Source organism: Leptosomus discolor, chromosome 1 (genome assembly GCF_034619465.1).
Source record: "Leptosomus discolor isolate bLepDis1 chromosome 1, bLepDis1.hap2, whole genome shotgun sequence".
NCBI lineage: Eukaryota > Metazoa > Chordata > Aves > Leptosomiformes > Leptosomidae > Leptosomus > Leptosomus discolor.
In genome coordinates this window covers 91911032-91932795 of record NC_141391.1, presented here as the reverse complement: position 1 = coordinate 91932795, position 21764 = coordinate 91911032, and the positions used below count along the sequence as shown (strand labels likewise).

At 36.1% G+C, this 21764-nt stretch overlaps 1 protein-coding gene across 4 annotated transcripts in view; it reads left to right on the top strand.

Moving 5' to 3' along the window:
• DMD (dystrophin) overlaps positions 1-21764 on the top strand; it is a 1194940-nt gene that overhangs the window by 986277 nt on the left and 186899 nt on the right. For all 4 annotated transcript variants that reach the window (XM_086469458.1, XM_086469399.1, XM_086469594.1 and 1 more), the window contains 4 exons: positions 4087-4259; positions 8075-8231; positions 16796-16916; positions 17566-17834. In XM_086469458.1, the coding sequence (XP_086325584.1) occupies positions 4087-4259; positions 8075-8231; positions 16796-16916; positions 17566-17834 (720 nt within the window). The remainder of the gene's footprint in view (positions 1-4086; positions 4260-8074; positions 8232-16795; positions 16917-17565; positions 17835-21764) is intronic.

The window sequence follows — 21764 nt, the reverse complement described above, 5'->3', positions numbered from 1 at the left end:
CACTGGAAATTAAAAGCACAACTCCAAAGATGGAACTGAGCTTGTAGAAAAGGATTTGAGTGCTTTAATTTCTTTAAATTATTACAAAATTAATTTTGTTTTTACCATGTCTAAGAGATAAATATTTGTCAGCTGTGATGCATTAATTTCCGTGTCTTAGTCTGACTCTTTTATAGTCCAACTAGTCTATCTAATTCCTTTATTTCTAGGACTTCATTTAATTCCAGCCTACCAACTGTGCTCTGATATATTGCCAAAATAATGGCAGATTTCGCCATGCTTTATGACCTTTATAGGTCATGACTATATATTGCATGTGGGATATGAAGGATATTGACACTGATTAATTATTTCTGATAAAGTATCTCAAACCATATTGAATTCTTAAAGGACTATCTCTGTTATGTGGAGGCTGAGAGGACTTTCAATGCACTAGTTTCACAGCAACAGCTCTGCTGTGTTTTACAAGGCTCTGTGTAAAATAAAACATGTGGAGCCACAGGTGAATTTCTTTTACCTGCCAAGACGATTAGGGCAGGAAGGTTGTGTGCTCCTATGGGGAATGCTAGCAGCACTTCCAAGGGGGAGAACTGAGTTGGGCAAGTGAGAAATATGTCCATCCCCTACCTTTATGTCAGTACTGGGTGTGTTGTCTTACAGCTTTAATATACTTCTCCCCTGAAATCATGTGTAGAGGTTTCAATTCAAGGGCTCAGGACAGAAGCAAAACAGCCAGAGCAGATTTCCTCACCCTGTTTTGTCTAAGAAGACAGTTCCCTCAGACAAGTTTATTTCATCTCTTTATCATTCTTAGTTCTGTGAGTTAGTTCTAGACTTATTCTATACAGTATAATAATGTAAATACACATTTTTAAGATGTGTAGAAACCTATAATAGCTATTCAGCAAGGTTTGTAGGAACGCATATTACAGTACCTTTTATCATCTAACTTTATAGTTCATCTTAATAAAGGAGGATTTCACTCAAATTCTTAGGCAAAGCTGTGCTTGATTGAATTGCAGTTCTTTCTAAGCCACTCAGCTCACTCTAAGCAGTAATTTGTGATTAAAAAGATGTTTTTCATTTTGCTATCTGCTCTTTTTGAGGGAATCTATTTCCACACAGCCTCAGTAATAACCACTGCAGCAAAAATGCACCGTAGACTCAAGTCTGACTGAAACCCAGTAGAATTATACCAGGATTGATTTTTCGTCCTCTGCAGTTCCTCCATATGTTTGAATACAAATGAAAAGATGAAAATGAAATAAATAGTCTATACTTAGTCTATATTCTGTGCTTCTTGGTATGATGTATAATGACTGTATACTTTTGCAAGTATCTTAGCAGTTTGAGATGAAATAGATCTTCCTGCTATATTCTTGTCAAGAAAAAGAATCTAGTTCATATTGATCTTTCACTTGTATTTTTGAAACATGGCAATTACTTATTTCAGAAAACAAATAAAAGGTGTCTAGGTCTTTTTCTCGTGTGCGTACTGCTTCTCTTGGGATGTGAAGGAATCACAAAGAAAGGATCTGAACGAACCAAAATGGAGTAAATATCTTTGTTGTTGTCTTGCTTCTTTGTCAGTGTAGGCTTCCTGCATAGCTGGAACAAACTACTTTTAGGAGCATTAGAAGTGCAGTATACACAGGTAATTTGGAATCAGGTCTCAATACTAAGTTTTTGATAAGACTACTTAGTCTTTTGTGTTTGTTGTCCATTTAACTAACTGTCCAGATTTGTTGTGACACTACGTAGTATTCTGAAACAACAAGGATATGGCTTGATTTCCTTTTCAAAAGTATGTATGTGTCAGGAGAAAAGCATGGAACGTGTAGACTACAAGACACTTTTTCTAAAAAAAACAAGAAAAATGTGGAAGGAAGTGCATTTTTTTAAAAATTATGTGTCATAAAATGCTACCAGTGTATGTGTGGTAAAACACCAAGAGGGCATAGGTTTGTTAGGTTCCTACTGTGAATAGTTATTCAATGTACATGTTTCATGGAACGTGTTCTTGCTGAGGAAAAGCCAGCTGTTTCCAACACCACCCTAAAAATGCAGCATTTTGTGCAGCACGTAACACATGTGATAATTCTTTCATTCAGCAATAGATTTATCCATTTTTAAACACGGAAGGACCTTAAAAGCATACAGACATTAAAAGTTAACTTTTTTTACGGTGACCTTTATCCTTTCTTACGTATTCTTTTGCCTGTTTACATCAGGTTTGTGACTCTTAACATAGCTTAAATCAAATCTCCAAATGCATACATGAAGAGAAAGAAATTTGATAATAGCATATTCTTCAGTCAAGCAAACAAAAATAAAATGTTGCAGCTGGAAGCTGAAGCTAGGAACATTAAGACTTGAAATAAAGTACAGATTTTCAAGTAAGGGAATACTATACATGGTTATGTACCTTAATAATGGCATTTTTAAAAATCTAAATTGTCTGTTTAACATCAATAAATAAATACAGTATTTGTAATACAGTTGAATTCTGCAGAATTGCCTCTGATGTATTCCACACTCATTCCTAAGTACTTTACTGGTAGGATGACCATAGATGAAGTAAAATAGTTGGATAAGAACTCCTATACTGTACCAAAGACATTCTTAGTCCTCTTTAAAATTGCTCCAAATACAGCATTAGTCATTGCTGTGCAAGAAATAGGTATCCAGTAAAGGACAGCAAACGACATTTGGAACAGCAGTAGGTGAATAAGGACAATCTACTCATGATTCAGTGCAGCTAACATTGCAGTCAAAATATCAAATAGAACCGATTCAATTAGGAACACACCAAGTACACACGTTATGTGCTCCCCTCCTTCAAAGTCATTCTTCTAAAGAAAATTACAACAGATTTCCATTTGGGACTATCTGTGATGCTCAGTTAGTGCTGGGTCTTGCTTTCAAATGCCATAAATAATTTCCCCTTTCACACTTCATCCCCAGTATTCCCATTTCAGGCAGTAAGAAACCACAACCAGAAATCTTAGTGCCCAAGCATCCCAAGAGAAAATGCGGAGCTTTATCACTAAGTAATTTTCTTTGTGTCTCTGTGTGCTTCTTTGTTTGAAAGTAAAAGTACCTTTGTGTGTATGTGGCTACATATAGAGTATGTGTGTACTCATGTATGTATGTGTTTAAATTATTATTATGATTTTCATTTTTATTCTTTTAAAAGAGCTTGATTCAACCACTGTTCTCTGCGAACGAATCTGACCTTGTGGAGCTGCAGCATGCAAACGTCTTGGAGAAGGGCAGCCAACATACAAAGGCTGCATTGAGTGTGTGGGCAGGCAGGAATGCTGGTACCAGGCAGCTCTCTAAAGAATGTTCTTTTGGCAGAAACAGCCATGCTAAAAATGAGGGGGGAAAAATGAATTGAAAATGAAGAGCTGGCCTGCAGTTACGAAGTGATAAGAAAAGTTGGCTGTTCAACATGAGCTGCCAGTTGCATATTCTAGGTCTTTGCTATTCTCAGGGCCTCCTACAGCCATGGCCCTGACCAGTGTTTTGATATAGCACAAAGTGGCTGTTTATTGCTGTTGACTGCTGAGGCCTGTGCTCCAAAATGCGTTCTGTCAACAGAATGTAAGGGAACTTGGCATTTTAAAGCTCGGCTGCTGCAGACGCGTAGATTTCTTGGAATGGCCATGCAGCAGGACCGGTGTTGCAGTCCCCAGCTCAAACTGAAAATGTTGCACAGGAAAACATACCATGTGAAGGTCAGATTTACCTGAGATCCTGAGGGTTTTGGGGAGGGGGGGTCCCTCATCAGCGCAGTAAATGTATCTTGTCCTTGCTTTGTTGCCTGTCAGAGGCTAGACTTTTAACTTTCTAAATTTTGTTCAATATGGTCTGTATGTAAAAAAGGTAGTTATTCAGTGTAAATGGCCTTCATGTGAAAAGGAAACATGGCTGTGTATACAGTACACAATATTGCCATAAAAGGAGTAATCAAAATCTGTGCTAACTCTGTGTTGCACTGCGGATTTTTCCACTCTTTTGAGGAGCCATAGTTTCTATGATTTTGTAAGAAATCACACGTATTGTTTTCTATTGCTTCCATAGGAACTACAGGTGGAAATTGATGCTCATACTGATATCTTTCACAACCTGGATGAAAATGGGCAGAAAATCCTGAGGTCCCTTGAAGGCTCTGAGGATGCAGCCCTGTTGCAGAGACGTCTGGATAACATGAATCTCAGATGGAGTGATCTTAGGAAGAAATCTCTAAACATTAGGTAGGACCTGAACATAAGTGAAAGCTTATCGTTAGTGTGTAAGACAGAATGCTGCATTTTGCCAATAAAAAGGTTTAATTTTGTTTCTGATAGCACTGTTTTTGTCAAATTTGAAATGATTTTTGCTATTTTGAATGTTGGCTTAACCTTGTAAGAATGATTAGGTTTTTTGGTGTAAAAATGATAGTAGAGGATTAGGTTTTGAGGCATATGATGAGATTTTGTAATTACAGAAGGAGAGATTAGCATGTTTAAACAGTAACTCCCTCTGAAAATGTCCCCTCTAAAAGTAGGTTTTTTCTAGAGCTGGGTATGACTTACCAATGAGTCGTGAAAGAAAGTGATTAAAAAAACCTATATTCATGATAAGCTTTATTTCTAAGGCTACTGTTTCCAGTGCAAAACTAAGAATAGCCTTGCAAATGAGATGACCAGTTATTTAAGATTTTAGCTGTTGTCTGGAGAGCGGACAGAATTACCAAGTAAAATCCAGGGGTAAAAGAAATCCATAGGTAGTGTCATGAGAGGAAAAACATCTGCTTGCAAGAAAAAGATAATAAATGGTAATGTTACAAACGATGAAGTGGAGTGCAGGCTTCAACGGGCTGAAGTTTTCTTGTAAAAAGAAAATTGTCCAGGAAGCTTCTCTTTAGAAATATGACATTTACAATAGGCAACATGGTTCTATTGCATTCAGTCTCAGGCATTTTTTTCTTTTGCTCTCTTGGTGTGTGTTGCTGGTAGTTCAGAGGGCAGCAAAAGGCAGAAATGTTTCTCAATGTATGAAATATTAGCTTTTTTCAGCTCAGGGCCTGAGGGAGGTCAGTCTGTGTAATGACAAAAGCCATCTTCATAACATCAATCATTAAATATAAATGAAGGATGTGAGGTTGAAAAGATATTGGTAGGTAAAGAAAAAGAGAAACGCATTCCTCTTTTTTTTTTCTGAGGAGAAAGAAGAGGGATATAACCCTTCAAAGTCTCTATAAGATGTTCTTTTTTCTTCACATGCCTTTTACCCATGAACTTGCCCAAATGCAGTGATGTTTGAGATAAGAAAAGCAGTCAGAAGGCCACGTATCAGTAATTAAATATATGGGACTTACTGACTTTCATTTTTTGCAGTTTAATGTATTGCTACCATTAATCAAGTCAGAAATAGTAACCCTAGTTATATCATACTGACCTCTTGCAGTAAACATTTAAGGCAACAGACTTCGTCTTTAAAATATTTGTTTCAAATAAATGCTTAAGGTGTTCAACAACTTATTGATTAGGATAAGAAACAATTCTTAACTTCTAAGACAGTCAGTTTAAATGTTGCCGGCCACCAGACTGAATGAACAGGCTGTTCTCAGTCTACCTGCTTGGAGTTATTTCTTTCCACCACACAGTATGGAATGGATTTCATCATAACTGGTAATGTTTACACAGAAGAGGTATAAGAGCAGGCACATGAAATGTTCATCAGGCATCAGTCCCACAAGTCTCCTTATTTAGCATAAGTTTTAGGCTGCTGACACAGAAGACCCACGCCGTCACTCGGCTTAGATGGTTAGTATCCGTTGGATAAAATGTATGGTAGGTTTCAGGAGAAGCCAAGTTCATTTCCATTATTACCCTTCATTCTGATAAGTCAGTACAGTGTACCCTAATAAACACTTTCTTATAACTAACTAATTTTCTAAAACTGATTTCCTATTATCTGGTTTGCATATGCTTGAACAATTATAAATATACGAAGATATTATATAATGTACACTAGCATGCACACAGACAAACATATATTCCCGAAGCTGAATGAAGAGTGGAATAAGATGGGTTTCAGGAAAACACTCACCAAACTGGGAAAGATCAGAGCACAAAGCTATAACAAAACTGCTTTGTGTCACTCTTTTTGCACTTGTTCCCTGTAAAGCCAGACCTGGGGAAGCAGGGAAGAAGTTAAGACCCTAGCATTTGCCTCCAGTGGCTGTCCTTCTCTGGAGGAGGTGGAAGCTTGCATTTGCAGAGATAAACATGAGAGACAGGTGTTAACCTGACCCAGAAATTTGGCTCCTCGACTATGTCCCCTCAAAAAGCCCTGGGGTCCTTGCTCTGGCTGTTGCCTTCTGCACCTCCCCATACCATATCCCGGCTTCTCTCCTGCCTCACTGCTTTCAGAGGCATCCTGGGCCTTCCCCAGCCCTCGCTGTCTGCAGGGGTGGCCTCCTCCAGCAGTGCCTGCTGCAAGGCAGTTTTGCCACAGCCCACGGCTGCCCTGGGAGAGCAGAGATCAAAAGGCAGCAAGGTCTGTGTGTCCCTCCCACGTAGCCTTTAAGTTTGAAAAAGGAGAAAATTTTCCATCAGCTCACATGCCAGAGCAGATGAGCTTTTTGTCAGCCTATGGCTAACCTGTCCCTTTCTTTTCTCTTTCCTTGCCACTCCAATACCTGGTGTAAGAGGTTGGAAAGAAGACAGGATTCATAGAGCATTTCAAAGAAATACAACAGCACTTACCTTCAGCAGTTCTACATTTCTGTATCCAAACTAAGTAATAAGGTCTGCAAAACACTGAGTCCATATGTATCACATTTCCTTATAGACGATTGTCATGGTTTAACCCCAACCAGCAACTAAGCACCACACAGCTGAAGCCACGTCAGCCATTCTATGTGAGATAAGGGGTAGAATTTTCACTGTCAAAAAATATGTGGGTTTATGAGCAATCACTGAAAAAGAAGAAATATTATAGGAACAAAGCTGGAAATAAACAGCTTAAACAGAAAATAGATTAAATAATAGAAAATCTGTCTTTATTTTCTGGTACCTTTTATCGCTTTACTGTTATGTAATACTGCTTTTGGTTTGAACTACTAAGAGGAATTGTTACGTTACGTGAATTAGTTATATTCACTTATGTTGTGAATCAGGAATTTCTTCCTAACCAGCAATTAAAAAACCAGCATATCCATGAGTCTAGAAAAACAAAATTTTAGTGTGCTTTATCTGTGGAATAAACAAAATGGAAGATCTTATCAGCCCAGTGATGTTTCAGTCACATATTTTCTCTCCATGGAAAATACATGCTGAAAATGAGTAGCTCAGTACTTGATCCCAGTATTAAAAAACCCACATTTTTATGTACACAGAGGAAATATTTAGAAGATGTCCTTATGATGGAGACCTTGTTTGCATAAAGTAGCATTCTGTCTTTTAATTTTTCCAGTGATTCCAATAGTTTCATTCACACTTCTGTCCAAATGGCACAGACATTCGTGTAGGGTAAGAGGATTCTATTGGTTTTAACGATTTCCTTGTGACTTTTTTTCGGAAAGGGTGGCATTGGTACGCTTATCTTAAAGTTAAGCAACTACATGAATCTTGTGTGAGTTTGAACGGTTTGTGTAGTGGTTTAAAGAAATGCTTGCACCTCTCTGAGTTGAAAACTACCCTCTGCGTTTAAGGTAATTAATCCCCTAGTAATCCTAAGTGACGACGATGTTACTCTCATGCGAGCCCTGCATAATATTTGTGCACATTTAGTGAGACTGACAATTCAACACAGCTATTACTCACTGCTGAGGAGGAAAACTGGAAAAAAAAAAAAAAAAACAAAACGAATGAGAGATGGGAAAAGAATGGATGTTTCAGGCCAGGACTGTGGAACCAAATTTAAATCAGTGTTGCCAGAATCTAATTCAAAGCTACTGAAGCTATTTAAAAATCATTGAGTTAATGAAACACCAGAATCTTTCTCAGTAGATAAGCTTGTACAATTTAGTTTTTATTTTCACTATGCCTGAATGTATCTTTTATTTAATACATGCTTTCAGATCCCATTTGGAAGCCAGTACAGACCAGTGGAAGCGTTTACATCTCTCTCTTCAGGAACTTTTGGCATGGCTGCAATTGAAGGAGGATGAATTAAAACAGCAAGCACCCATTGGTGGAGATCTTCCCACTGTGCAGAAGCAGAATGATATTCATAGGGTGAGATTTTTTTTTAAATGATCTTTCAGTCATTGCTTTTTGTTTTGCAGGTTAGTGCTCCATGAAACAGTCCTTGTTGGGAAAAGTAAGATACCCTTTACAATATGTTTTAGAGACAATGAAAACTGAACTTCTTGCATGAAAGTACTAGCTACAATTTTCAAACACAGCTTGAAAAATCAGCCTTTTGGAAAGGGCGTGTTTACTACCAGCTGCTTGGCTTCTTTGAAAAGCAACACAGCATTTTCACAGACCTATCACACAGAGCTAGTTTTCATGCCCAGAACAAATACTAACCTAATATTATATGAGAATTAAATAAGTAGTTCTGATTTTTTTTCTAGATCAGACATTTAAACTTCATATGTACTTTTTTAAACCCTATTCTGCTATTGATTTTGGGGAACACTGGTGAAAAGAATAGCTGTGGCTGATATCAGCCCTAATGCACAACTGTGTGCATTTTGACACTATTGTGATAACTGACTGTCTATGGCTCATACTGGTTTCATCAGGGAATTCTTATGGAAAGGCAAGAGCAGAGCATCGTATGGGGACTGTTCTAAACTAAGCTTTGTAGTAAAAAGGAACCTAACTCCAACACTTGTATGGGAAGTTGTTTTTTTTTTAAAACCCGCCAAATAAGGAACCCCCAAAATAACACAATACTGCTGAATAATTTTTCGTACAAAGTTTCACAAATTTTTTTTTTGTGGTAAAGGTATGCTTTAAGTATGTTTCCTGTTCACACCTGTCTGATGCTAATCTAATGTTGGCTTTCAGATAACCAGCTTTTAATTTGCAGTGCCGTTGCAGTCTATTCAGGTCTGAATGTGAATTCATAGTTCTAGTACTTCGGTGCTCTTTTAGCAGTGCCATAAGAAAACCCGTTAGGAAACTAGTGTCCTCCTAAAATAAAGCTGAAGAATTGCTGAATGAAGCAGTAAATGGGGAGGAACTGTTGATCTGAGAAAGAATAGGGAACCACATGAAAGGTAACTGGGGTAGCACACCCAACTTCTATTCTATCACTTATGAATTCCATAAAATCCTGTCTAGCCCATATGATAAGACTTCTCTTTCTTTTGTGTTAGTTTCTAATGAAAACTTTAATCCTGGGAGCACTAGTTAATACCAAATGTCTGTAACAGAAACCAGACCTCAACCCACTAAGACAGATCTGTATTCAGTAGGAAGTTAGGAATACCATGTCAGGGTTTGTTTTTTATTTACAGAGAACAGTATAAGATCAAGGGCAAGGAACCTTACTTATATAAAGAAATTGGCCTCTTATGTTTAAAAGGTGAATGTATATAGTGATTGGAATGAACCATATAAGTATTCATATTATGACATTTCTCCACTATACATTATTCCATTTCTTGGAATGTAATTGGATGTAGTATTCTAGCCCTCCTCTCCTCCATCCACATGTGTCTTTAGCTAAAATAATGACATTATGGGAGGGTTTTTCCTCCTGTTTGGTGACCAAATATATTTCAATGTAACAACTAAAAAGTTATTTCAAACAAATGTATTTTCTATTGAATGATTTAAATTGTCAGTCAGACAACTTAATACTGTGAGAAGAGAATATTCTAAAAACTAATGACCATCCTCTCAAAGCATTGTGCTGCATACATGTAACTTTCAGTTTGTGAAACTTGCCACAAAAGGTATTGTTTCTGAAGTTCCTAAATTTCTGATTTTATTGCTTAATGGAGAAATACGAAATGGTACTATAGAATGAAATTGGAACTGTAATAGCTGTGTTTTCTCCATTCATAAGGTAGTTGTATTATAAATATCGCTCTAATAGATTGTCCTACCTCATGCTGAAGGACACATTTGGGAACAAATATTGAGAAGATCAAGTTTGGAAAGAGAACATGACATATCTTGCTGCTTTAAGTTATTGGGAACCCTGAGTTTATGAAAAGTCATATCATATAAAACCAGGCTTGGCTTGACATAAGCAAACAGCTATTTGTCTACAGTAGCAGACTGATGGGAGGTAATGGCAATATGGTTTCTCAAGGGTCTATCTTTACCTAATTTCCGAGAAAGCCAAAAAGAAAGATGAACAAAAAACATCTCGCTGTCAGTGCACAGTGCTTTTCTAAGGCACTATAATGCTTTGCTGCAAGGGGCACCTTGGTCACTTTTCCTAAGTCTTCATTCTGGAAAGGTGATGTGTAGGATGTGTCTTTCTCACAAAATTTTCTGTGGGACTTCCAGCATTCTCACAGTAACAGTGAGGCCAAAACATCCATGACTTTATGGAGCACCACCTTTTTACCTTTCCCTTTGTGAAAGTTAAGATATATGAAATGCCTGAGGTCTGTTCTAGCCAGCTGTCTGTAGCAACTTCCACAAAGTAGTTTTAAAGTCCATCCAAACATCAGGATGAAAGAAACAATGTAGATGCTACTTTAACTCAGCACGACATTAACTCAAACCCTTTCTCAAAAAAAAAATACTCTTGAGCCAAAGCAAGACTAGACTTAGCGAATGATTTGCATAGAATTGTTATAAAAAAACTTTTGTCATCTGAATAATATTTGAGTATTTGAAAACATTAACTTTCCTCCTACATCGAAGAAATAATTTTTTCCTCTAGAGAAATTATTCCTCATAAAATTTAATATTTTATATTGTTCTATAACTTATTTGAAAGTAAGTTTCCCAGAATTCATCATAAAGGTGGCAAGACTTCAGTGATGGACTAAATGATCTCTCTGTCACTCAGCTATCACCTGAAGTGTTTAAAACTTTTAAGGATGAGAAGTGTTGCATAAAAGTAAGGTATCATGAATAGGTGCAAAGTGTCTTTACAAATTAGATCTCCTTCTCACTTCTGCTTTTGATTATCTTCTCTGCCACATGCAGATGCATGCAGACACAAATCTTTGGTCATCAGGTCTAGTATCAAAGCTAGAACGTTTTAGTTCCTTTTAGAAACAAGGCTTCTTTTCCCGTTCTGGAGCACTTCTGTAGTTTAATGTGAGGCCTTGCTAATTGTAGGTATTCTGACTTCCTGTGGTAAAAAGAACAAAACATAATCCTTGAAATTAGGTTACCCTCTCTGCTTTTCAATGATATCTTACAGAGGAGAGAAAAACAATCAGTGCAGAACTCTGTCAACTTCAGGTCGTTCTCGACAAAATCCATGTTTGCAGCTTGGAGTTTTTCTGCTGTATTTTTTTTCCCTAGACACTATGGATTTTCTGTTACTCCAAAAGTTTCTTTTAGAGAAGCGAATACAGAAAGGCTGTATCCGAATGAACAGCTCAGCTCATTTCTGAACATAAGAAAAATGCTTTTAACAATGCTTGTACCACAAGCGTAGAAGTATCTAGCTTTGAACTGGAGCATAGTACTGGAAAGCTGTTTTTTTAAAGAGTTTTGGGACCCTTAAGAACAAAACTTAGCTCTGAGAGCATTGGACGTGAAAGTAAAGAGTAGTTAAATTTTGGTCTTGAGAAAAAGAATCTACTGATTGTTCATTTTGTTCTCCTGAAAGGCAGCTCTGGAAATCGGTCTTCAGTAAAAAGCTGAGTGTCTACCCCATCTGACCAATCTTTTAAATAACCCAAACTTCCAGCTTTGATCTTCCTATATGAGTACGGTGTCTTTCCGTCTGGGAAGAATTGTTTTTGCCAGGTAAAGCTAGAAGTGAACCCAGGTAAATTCTTCACTGGACAAGAGAAAAAGTCTCAGCAGGGGAACACTATTTATAAGCAGTTTAACTGATTGCCATTGAGAAATGGCATTATGAATGCAAACACGATTTTATGCCTGAATCCTTTTTCTAAAGTGGTGTTACAAGATAATTTTTTTTCTCTTAAGGGTGTAATTTGAAGAAAAATAAGTATATTTAACCTCCCTATCATTTAGAAGATCATCTGGAATACCTCAGATGTTCATAGCAGAGATGAAAAGAAGTTGGTGTTTATCATTAGAACGCTCCTAATTGCCAAGAGTGACTTCAAAAATTTTAAGAGTAGGATTCACATGAAAATTTCAAATGCTTGAATCTATGCCAGAGCAGAGCTTGAACTCAATTGAGAAAAGAGAATTCCATGCAGTTAAAATCATTGTTGCGTTATAAATGTGAGGTACTTTTTAGACAAGACAGTTTGGAATTTATCCCAAATACACCCACATAACTGCTATTTGTTTGAACTTGTATGTATAGTGGGTCATTTTGTCAATTTCTGGCACCTGAAGAAATTGTGTCTATGCCAAAGTTTTAGAATGTAGTGTGTGTGTATGAGGCAGGGTTAGTCAATGATAATAATTACCGCTGTTCATCAAGATATTATTTAATTATTTTACCATTTTCTTTGCTTTACTAAGTGTCATAATAATGTTTTATATTTGTATTAATGACTGTGTACATGTTACTGTTATTCTCAGTTAAGTGACTTAAGCATCATGCAGATAGCCTGCTTGTTCTTCCATTCTTTTAAACGTTGCCATATCTTCTGTGTAGTGACTGATTTAACAGCATATATAGCAGTTATGAATATAGAACATAATTATTTACAGTTCCCTGGAAACCCTTTCTCATGAAATCTATTGCAACAGTACCTAGAAAGGAGTACAATTCTTGCTTCAACACTCTGGTGGCACAATTGATACCTACTTTTTTAAAATTGAAGTCAAAACCCTTTCTTAAAAAGTGTTCAGGTTGGGAAACATCTTGAATTAATTTAATTGTATGCTTTCTCTTTAAAATCCATTAAAAGCAAAAGTATCTGCTTTTCTAATAACACAGATTAATGTTAGTTTTACTAATGCAACTCTCTTCTCCTTATATTTTCATCTTTGAATTTAAACAGTCTGTGTTTCCCCATCTAAAGAGATTTTAGGACACCCATGAGGAGATAGTGGAGGTCTGAGATAAGCTGATCAATATATGTATTATGAAAATGGTGGACAGGATGCCATTACTGCTGTAGTGTTGACAAATAGAGATACTTAAATAAAGTAGTTTACTTGTTTTTTTGTCAGGTCATACATTATGCACGTTCGATTTCCTCTGCAATCACCACGAAGTGTGGAAGAAGTTAAGGAATTCAATGAAATTAGCCTGAAATCATTAACCGTAAATTAGACATTCATTTAGGCTAATTCAGCCTAAGGTCTGCTTATTATAAAGATGTATTTGTCAGGGTTCTAGATAGGACTTTATTTTTCCAAAAGAAGAGAAAATGTCCTTTATTGCTACTTATGATTTTTATTGGTAGTGTGTACATATCCCACAACAAAACTTTGATCAGAAAACCTGGCTTTATCGTCATACACTAAGAGCATCTTTTGGAATGGGATAGTATGAAATGAGCGTTCATTATTTTTAGTGCCGTTCAGTGCTACTGCTTCAATCTGATGGTTTTTTCATTGTCTCCTTTTTAAATTTCTTATACTGAAACATGTTTTAACTCACTCAGTAGAAGCCTGCAGATCAAAACTAGGGAAGGCAACAAGAAATGTAAATAGATCTTAACACCATACTGTGTACTATTCTAAAACTTGGGATTTAGAGACTATAATCGTATCCACCAGCTCCAACGTCCAGAATGGAAAAGTTGGGATATAAAACATTTAACACATTGGCTCACTGTGTTCCTGTAAAAAAAGAGAAAGAGCTTCTTTCTATTTGTGACTAAATACAAAATATACAAAGTCAGAAAGTTCCCATTAGCATTTCTGTATTGTTTTGAGAAGGTAGATACAATGATTCCTGCTCACGCACCTTATGGGATGAGAGATGCATATCTGATTATGTTATACTTATTCTGCTGCACATGAGATACTGGAGGAATGTGGCTTTAAAACTCTTTTGGAAATATAATGCTACTAGGTGTGTTTCGTTGGTATGGTTTTATGCAAAAGCAGTACAAGCTGAAAGAACATATTTTGAGTCTTTCTCATTTGTGCATGTACATAGCTAGGCTTGACCTGACTGCAGCAGCAGTGCTACTCATTCCCAAATACATAGCTCAAAGGCATTTCTGGCTTTTAAATATCCTATAAATTGATGTAATTCTGTGTTCCCCTGGAATAACTGTGACTCCTTCCTGCTCTTGGTGTGTGTGGGCAGAACAGACCTTTGTGCACATCCCTCCTGTTTGATTGGGTTTGGGCACAGACATTTCTGAGAAATAATTTGTCTTTGGAGATATTTATAAAGCATGTTATATCTTTACGCTGTTATAAAATTGTAATGTTTAAAAACCAATATGACTGTTGATGTTGCTTTTAACTCTGTCAGACGAGAACAAAGCACACAGTCCATGGGGGAATGTTTTAATGTTTTAAGTTATGCTACCTGCTGGCTTACTTGTGCTGCAGACCTGTCACACTCTAGTAGGACAGAATGATGTAATGTGAGATGAGCAAAAAGGCTAATTAAAGGAATAGATTTTCCTCATTTGGAGGCATGAAAAAGGCTTGTTATATTTCCTCTTTCCGTTTCACTCCATGTGAGAGTCAAGTATGAATTATAAAAATTTCTAAACCTAAAAATGTCTAAGTTAAAGAGTTTTAACCCTGGAATAACCCCAGTCACTTTTTATGCAGAGCAATGTCCAATGATAGTTTACTTGTTAATATACAGTACTCTTCTTTATTTGTGAAAATCAGTGTTGATTTTCACATGGTTATTTAAAACATGGTTATTTAAAATATTTATCACAGATATTAATCAAACAGTAGACTCCCTTATGATAGCGGATACACTCTGAAAGGATCCTGGTCCCATTGATGTCCATGACAAAAAACAAATATTTTTTTGCTTTGTTCTTTCCTTCAAGGAAGCGCACTTTGCTAAAGGATTTTCCTGATTAACAATTAAAAACTTTATGGTCAGTTCTAGATCCCTTAATAGTTTATCTAAATATTTATAGTAGAATAACGTAGTCATTTCCTTAAGTTTACTTTCCCGAAATGTATTAAGAATTTTTTACCTGTGAGTGCTTATATTATAAACCGCAGGTGTGATTCTCATTATCGGTTCTGTTAGGTATTTCCTGTACAGAACATTTCACATCAAATACAATTCAAAGTGTAATGAACTTTTAAATATTGAATTTATAATATTTCATTAGTTTGCACAGAAACACAAATTTTGTTTAATAATTAATTTAACTGAATTGGTGAATATGTTATAGTTAGAAGCCTATATAATGTCTCTGTTGTTAAAAGAATTTTCAGATCCCTGGAGTAAAATATCTGGTTTCCAGTTATGGCATATGGCTCTCCTTTCTGCAGTATTTTGTGTTACACTGCACTAAAATTATCTGTATATTTAACCTCTATGCTGCTTGAAGACAGTATGCATTCAATATTGTTTCATAAATAGAGAAGAGAATGTTGAAATAAAACAGTGGTAAGGACCATTTAACTAAATTCAATTCAACATGCAAAAGACCCCATGCAACATGCAACCCACAGGCCAGGTTTCATCTGCATTTTTATGTGGTTAACATTTGGTTTCAGATTAATGGAATCATAAATTCTCTTTAACAACTACAAAAAACCAACCAAACAAAACCCAAAAAAACCCCATAAATATGTATACTTTCAGCAGTCTGACAAAACTTCAAATACCAACCTTGAGAATCTCATGGTCATTTTAAAAGCAAGGAAGAAAAATGTAAACAGGAAAGAGGAAGAAAAGGCAAGAAAGGAGTCAGGTGCCAAAAAGTCTGACAGGAAAGGAAGAGATGAAAGGGAGAAATACAGTTGATCTGAAAAGGAGCAGAACGTACCACTGAGCAATGTTAAACATAAAGATATGGAAATTGAGAATAAGTACTGATTAAAACAACTAGGAATTAGCTGTTTCATATGGACTACTTTGTGCCCTTTAATTTTTACTCATGCATGCCTACATCTAAGGCTAGCTTGTATTTCTGAATTTTCACCTTGGTCTTGATTCTACATTTCACAAAACTCAGTTCAGGTACTTTTGGAAGAGATGCGTCTACACCACTACTAGACGGGAATGTTACAATTTAATGTATTGGAAATTTTTCTGCTATAATTGTTATGGGTTAACATGTCTATATCAATAGGCCCCCTTTTTTTTTTTTTTTTTTCCTTAAGAGGTAACAGTTGCCAGCAGCAGCAGTAGCAAAGTGGTAGCTGTGAGATATAGTGGATTTTTCTTCACATTCTGGTAAATCTTGCTGTCAACAACCGTTTAGCTGTGCTGGTATGATCTAATACAGAGCCAGCCAAATCGTTGCCCCTTGCAGCTTGGTTTTGGAGTTGGCCCTGACGTTGATCAATGAAAGGGATCCTTCTCACAGTGAAAATTTGACCAGCAACCCTGGGTACTTCACAGCATGCTGGCAGTATATCTGCTCCTTTGAATACAATGTGATTTCAGGTAAGTAAAAGCTGATTATGTCTTTTACATTTATCTTTTTTACCTACTTGAAATACACAGTTGGAAGCTGTTGTTGGAAATTTTGATCTTAAACTCAGGAAAACAAGGGCTAGCACTCAGTATTTTATTATATGTCCACTTACAATAATTTTGTTTCATATCTTAGACTTTCAAGAGGGAGCTGAAAACAAAAGAACCTGTTATCAGGAGTGCGCTTGAGACTGTGCGAATCTTCTTAACAGAGCAGCCTGTGGAGGGACTGGAGAAGCTCTACCCAGAACCAAGAGGTAATTGAAGAAAGAGCAGGGTAATAACACATTGCTGGAAAGATCAGTGATGATTAAATAAATTCTGCCAGGCACTGTGAAAGCATTCCTTTTACACTCCACGCTGAATGTCAGTATTCAGAAACTAAGCTAAAAATACAGATGAAAGAAACCCTTAGTGATCCTTCTGAACACTGCGGCACTAAATAGACATACGTATTTATTAGCAGATTTTGAAACTGGCTTTAAACCTTCAGGACCTGTGTACCACTATAGGCCCATTTGAGGTCTGAAATTTAAACTAAAATTCAACTTGTAGTCTTGGTGCTACAGAAGCTCCCAGATCCACTCAGTTGCAGCGAAAGATTCACAGTGATTAATATTTATGTATGTGTAGAGCTATCTTACTGAATCAGGACACAGTTGATAAACTTTTAGCTACACCTTGCAAGTTGAAAAATGCCTTTATGTACTTAAATGCATATTTTGGTGATCTGTGTGGTGGCAAGTTTTAAAATTGTTAAGAGATTTTCAAGTGAGAATACATTAATAAAATAAATTTCACAGGTGTCTTTGTTTATGAATAGTTTCTTACTGAGCTTTGAACTTACCTGGATGGCAATTATTTTTCTTCTAAGACAGAATATGTCTTAAAAACTTTCACATTTAGAGCTGTCACCTGAGGAAAGGGCCCACAATGTCACTAAACTTCTCCAAAGGCAAGCAGATGAGGTCAGAACTGAGTGGGATAAGCTGAATCTACAGTCTGCTGATTGGCAAAAGAAGATAGATGATGCTCTTGAAAGACTGCAGGGCCTTCAAGAGGCAATGGATGAACTGGACCTGAAACTGCGCCAGGCTGAAGTGTTCAAAGGATCCTGGCAGCCAGTGGGCGATCTGCTAATTGACTCTCTGCAGGATCACTTAGAAAAAGTCAAGGTATGTGTCAGTATGTCAGTATTTCTAAGTATAAAATAATTGGTTTGTTTATTGTATGAATCCTCAAATCAGGACTTATCTTTTAAAATAAGAATCTGGTAGCTTTGCATCATAGTGATTTATTAAAAAAAAAAAAACACACATATAAAGAGTTTTCTAATTTCTGCAATTAAAATGGAATCAAATCAACATTGAGAATGCATGTTGCTAAAAAGGGTAAAAAAACACTACAGGAATGTGTATATATCCTCATCACAGTCACTGTTAACTCAGGACATGCAGAGAGTAATAGAATAGATAGGAAAATACATGATAAAAGTATAGAAAAATAATTATATTCTTTATTGTACTTTTGTAAGTATGAGTATGTAGTTGTGTCTATACTTGTAGAGTAGAATTTAAGTAATTTAAAGTATATGGTTTTGTGTTTTGTCATGATGGTGGTTCTTGCTATCTGTCTTATTTGATAACTAGTCCTCATAATGTAAGATAACTGGAAAAACCTGGAAAAACTGTCATTATTTTCTATAACCTAATGCTTATCTGCTTTCAAGGGTTGTTTCATAAAATCATTGTTTATTGAGAAACTCCCAAGGACTTGTCCTCTTTCAGCATGACTGCCATGGCCAGACTTTATAAATACTACAGGATTCCTTCAGCTAGAGCATAATAGAGGCGGTTGCCATTTTGATAACAACAAAGTGCCTCTGTTCACATAAATGGGAATCATCAGTCATTTTGAAAGAGACCCAAGCTGACTGTTATTTTCTCTAGGAGAACATTAGGATCTAAGAAAGAGGAAACAGAATGACTAATGGCAAGGAAAAAATGCCTTTAAAAATCAAATGTAGTTTATTAAAAAAAAAAAAAGTCCATGAGTTTTAATCACAGAAATTTTCATGACTGTCCTGTACAAATATTATAGAAGACAAATGAAGTGCTTGGTAGCTGATGAACAGTTATCGTCAAAAAAATTTTGTCTTCATTTAAATTAATAAATGAACAGTACAGATCTATTTATAAATTCTCAGAAAGTGCCTTCTATTATAGCCATGATTTTTTTTGTGATTTTGAAAAAGATATTCTGAACAGAAACACTGAATCCCTGAAACTACTGGAAAACAAAGCAAGTCGCTTAACGCTAAAGCTGTGATCATAACTCCATAATGGTAGTGCTGAATCCTGTTACAGCTTTTTTTGAAAAAATATCTGTCCTAGAGGACATAATGAAATTATAATAACAGCCATAACAAAATAGAAATCTTAACACTTATGAAAAGCCAGAGGTTCTATCAATCAGTAGATCTGTTTATTCCTTCTGAAGTCTTAATATTAGGGCCAGACACAAACCAAGGCTGCTGCTTCGAGATTTAAAATTAGATGCTACCACCTACTCCTTGATTTTTATCTCGTTTGTACCAAATTTACTTAAAATATTTATGAATCTAGGTTATCACAAGACAATATCATAAGATTATCAGCTAAATGGTAAATGGAAAAAAATACAGAATATATTCATGTCCTTATAAGCTATAACTTTTCTTTTCATATATGGCAATTATAGTCTGCTAGATGCACACACACGGCGATATTGTGTTTTCAGCACCTTCTAGGTGATCATAGTTAACTTAGGTGATATAAGAACACAATAGGGCAGAGGCTGAATAATAACTAATATAATAATTGTCCCAAAATGTCCTATCAAGAGTGTACGTATTGCTCTGACAGAAAGTAACTTCAATATAGACACGTGTAGTAACTAGGCAATGTAAGCATGTTTGTGACATTAGCAACTACCAAGAAAGCTACAATTGTGTCTGCGGTTTGAAGGCTTATATAAAACTGTATGATTTTAGGTTTTGTAGGGCTTACCTCGTAATTCATATTTATGATATTCATATTTTTTCTTAGATTGAAATCTATTTTAGAAAAGTTGTAAATCAAGACCAATGGTGAGACACTGGAACAGGTTGCCTAAGGAAGTTGTGGATGCTCCATCCCTAGAAGTGTTCATGGCCAGGTTGGATGGAACCTTGAGCAACCTGGTCTAGTGGGAGGTGTCCCTGCCATGGCAGGGGAGTTGGAACTAGATGAGCCTTGAGGTCCTTTCCAACCTAAACCATTCCGTGATTCTATGATTCTGTGAATAACTTAACGTAACCCTAAAATAAAACTTGTAAATCCTTACGAAGTTTTCAAGTTTGCATTTCCTACATGTGAACTGGCTAGACTATAGAATCTTTGATCTTGATCCTTTACAGCCTCAGCATATCTACCTAAAGTGTGCAAATATTTAAAATATACTCACAGACCTAGATTTAATTCCAGGTTCCGTTTTTCAAAACCTAAAAAAGAGGGTTTAATGTAAATATATTATCTGTGACAGGAGCAATAAGCAAATTTTTATGTTGAACGTTATTTGTTGGATGGTTAAGTTCATTTTTGATTTAGACCCTGTCTTGATAAGTTTAGATGTAACCATTATTACTGTCTCAGTAATAATGATCAAATTTAGTCAGTTTTTCTTTTCCCTCCTCTTATTTTGTTTAAATGAAACCAAATCAATTGGGAAGCTTTTTTTTGTGTTTCATTTCAACAGCTATCAGAGATAGAAGAGAAAGATTATATTTTGGCTACTTTTGCACAAGAAATTAAAGCAAATCTAGGCCTTCTATAAAATGTAGTGCACAGTTATTTTCTTCACAAGAGTAACAACTGCATAAAATATCTTTCAATAATAGTATTATACTCATAGTTACTTTTAAACAAAATTTTTATTTGAGAGGAAGTTGGTTACTAAAAGAATTGCTAGTCTAATGCCTGAAAGTCTTAAGATTAAGAAAGCTAATATGGGAACATTTACCAAAAAGAGTATGTAGAATTGACCCAAAGCATTAGCCAGCTGAGCAGCGGTGTCTACTTTGCATGTGCTATGGAAATGAAGAACATCATTCCTAGTCTAAAGTGGACATCCAATGATGGGAAGACTGAAGGGATAAGAGAGATTTCTGGTAGACGGACAAGTTGAGGAAGAGGGGGGAAAAACTCCAACCTCCTCAAGACTGAATCAATTCCTCCTACATCCTAGTTACTCATTCCAGTCTACAGGCCCAGTCCTTAGCTCAAAACTGTAGTAATCCCCCAAATTACTGTATGCATATGAGAATGGAAAATGAGTTAAAAGGTGTTATGTAACTCCTAATGTGCAATTTTAAAACTTACCTTACAATATTCAAGATTAGGAGAATCACTCAGACACTTGACTCAGCTCTGCAGATTTTAAATGTCTTTGATGTCTGTTATTTGGCACGTATAAGCTGGTTTAATACATGCCGGGTTACTACTGTTTTCTTCTTGCTCCTCTTAGTAATTGAATACCTTAAAGGTTAAATATTTTTCTTTTGCAAATGTTTCAATTAAAAGATAAATTTGTTGAAGAATACACAAGTTACATAGCCTTCAGTTAAAAGTTATTGGTAAACACTAAGTTTTTTTCATTATCAGCCAAAAATTATCAAATTGATATATTGTACATATCTCCTCCTTGCACTGTTTTTTTTATAATGTGAATCACAATGACTGATGATATTACAGTGTGAGAGACAGTACCTATTTCTCTCTATGTATCTAAGCACCCTAAGCACCTTCTGAGCAGATCTTCAGAATATTGGTCACCTGTGATTGCATTTCTTGCAAATCCTTCTCCTAATCGGGATCACAGTAGCCTTGCCAAACCTCAGCAGACGAATAACTTCCTCGGGAATGAGTTTACCCAGTGCCATTTGTCACTGTTCTCTTTAGTTATAGTCGCTGGAGCTCTTAAGGTCGTGGTGTAACACTGAACTCACACAAAAGAACTAATCCTTGATCAGTATTAATGGGTTCGTATTACAGATCCTTGTATTTAAGTACCAATTGGTATCATCTCCA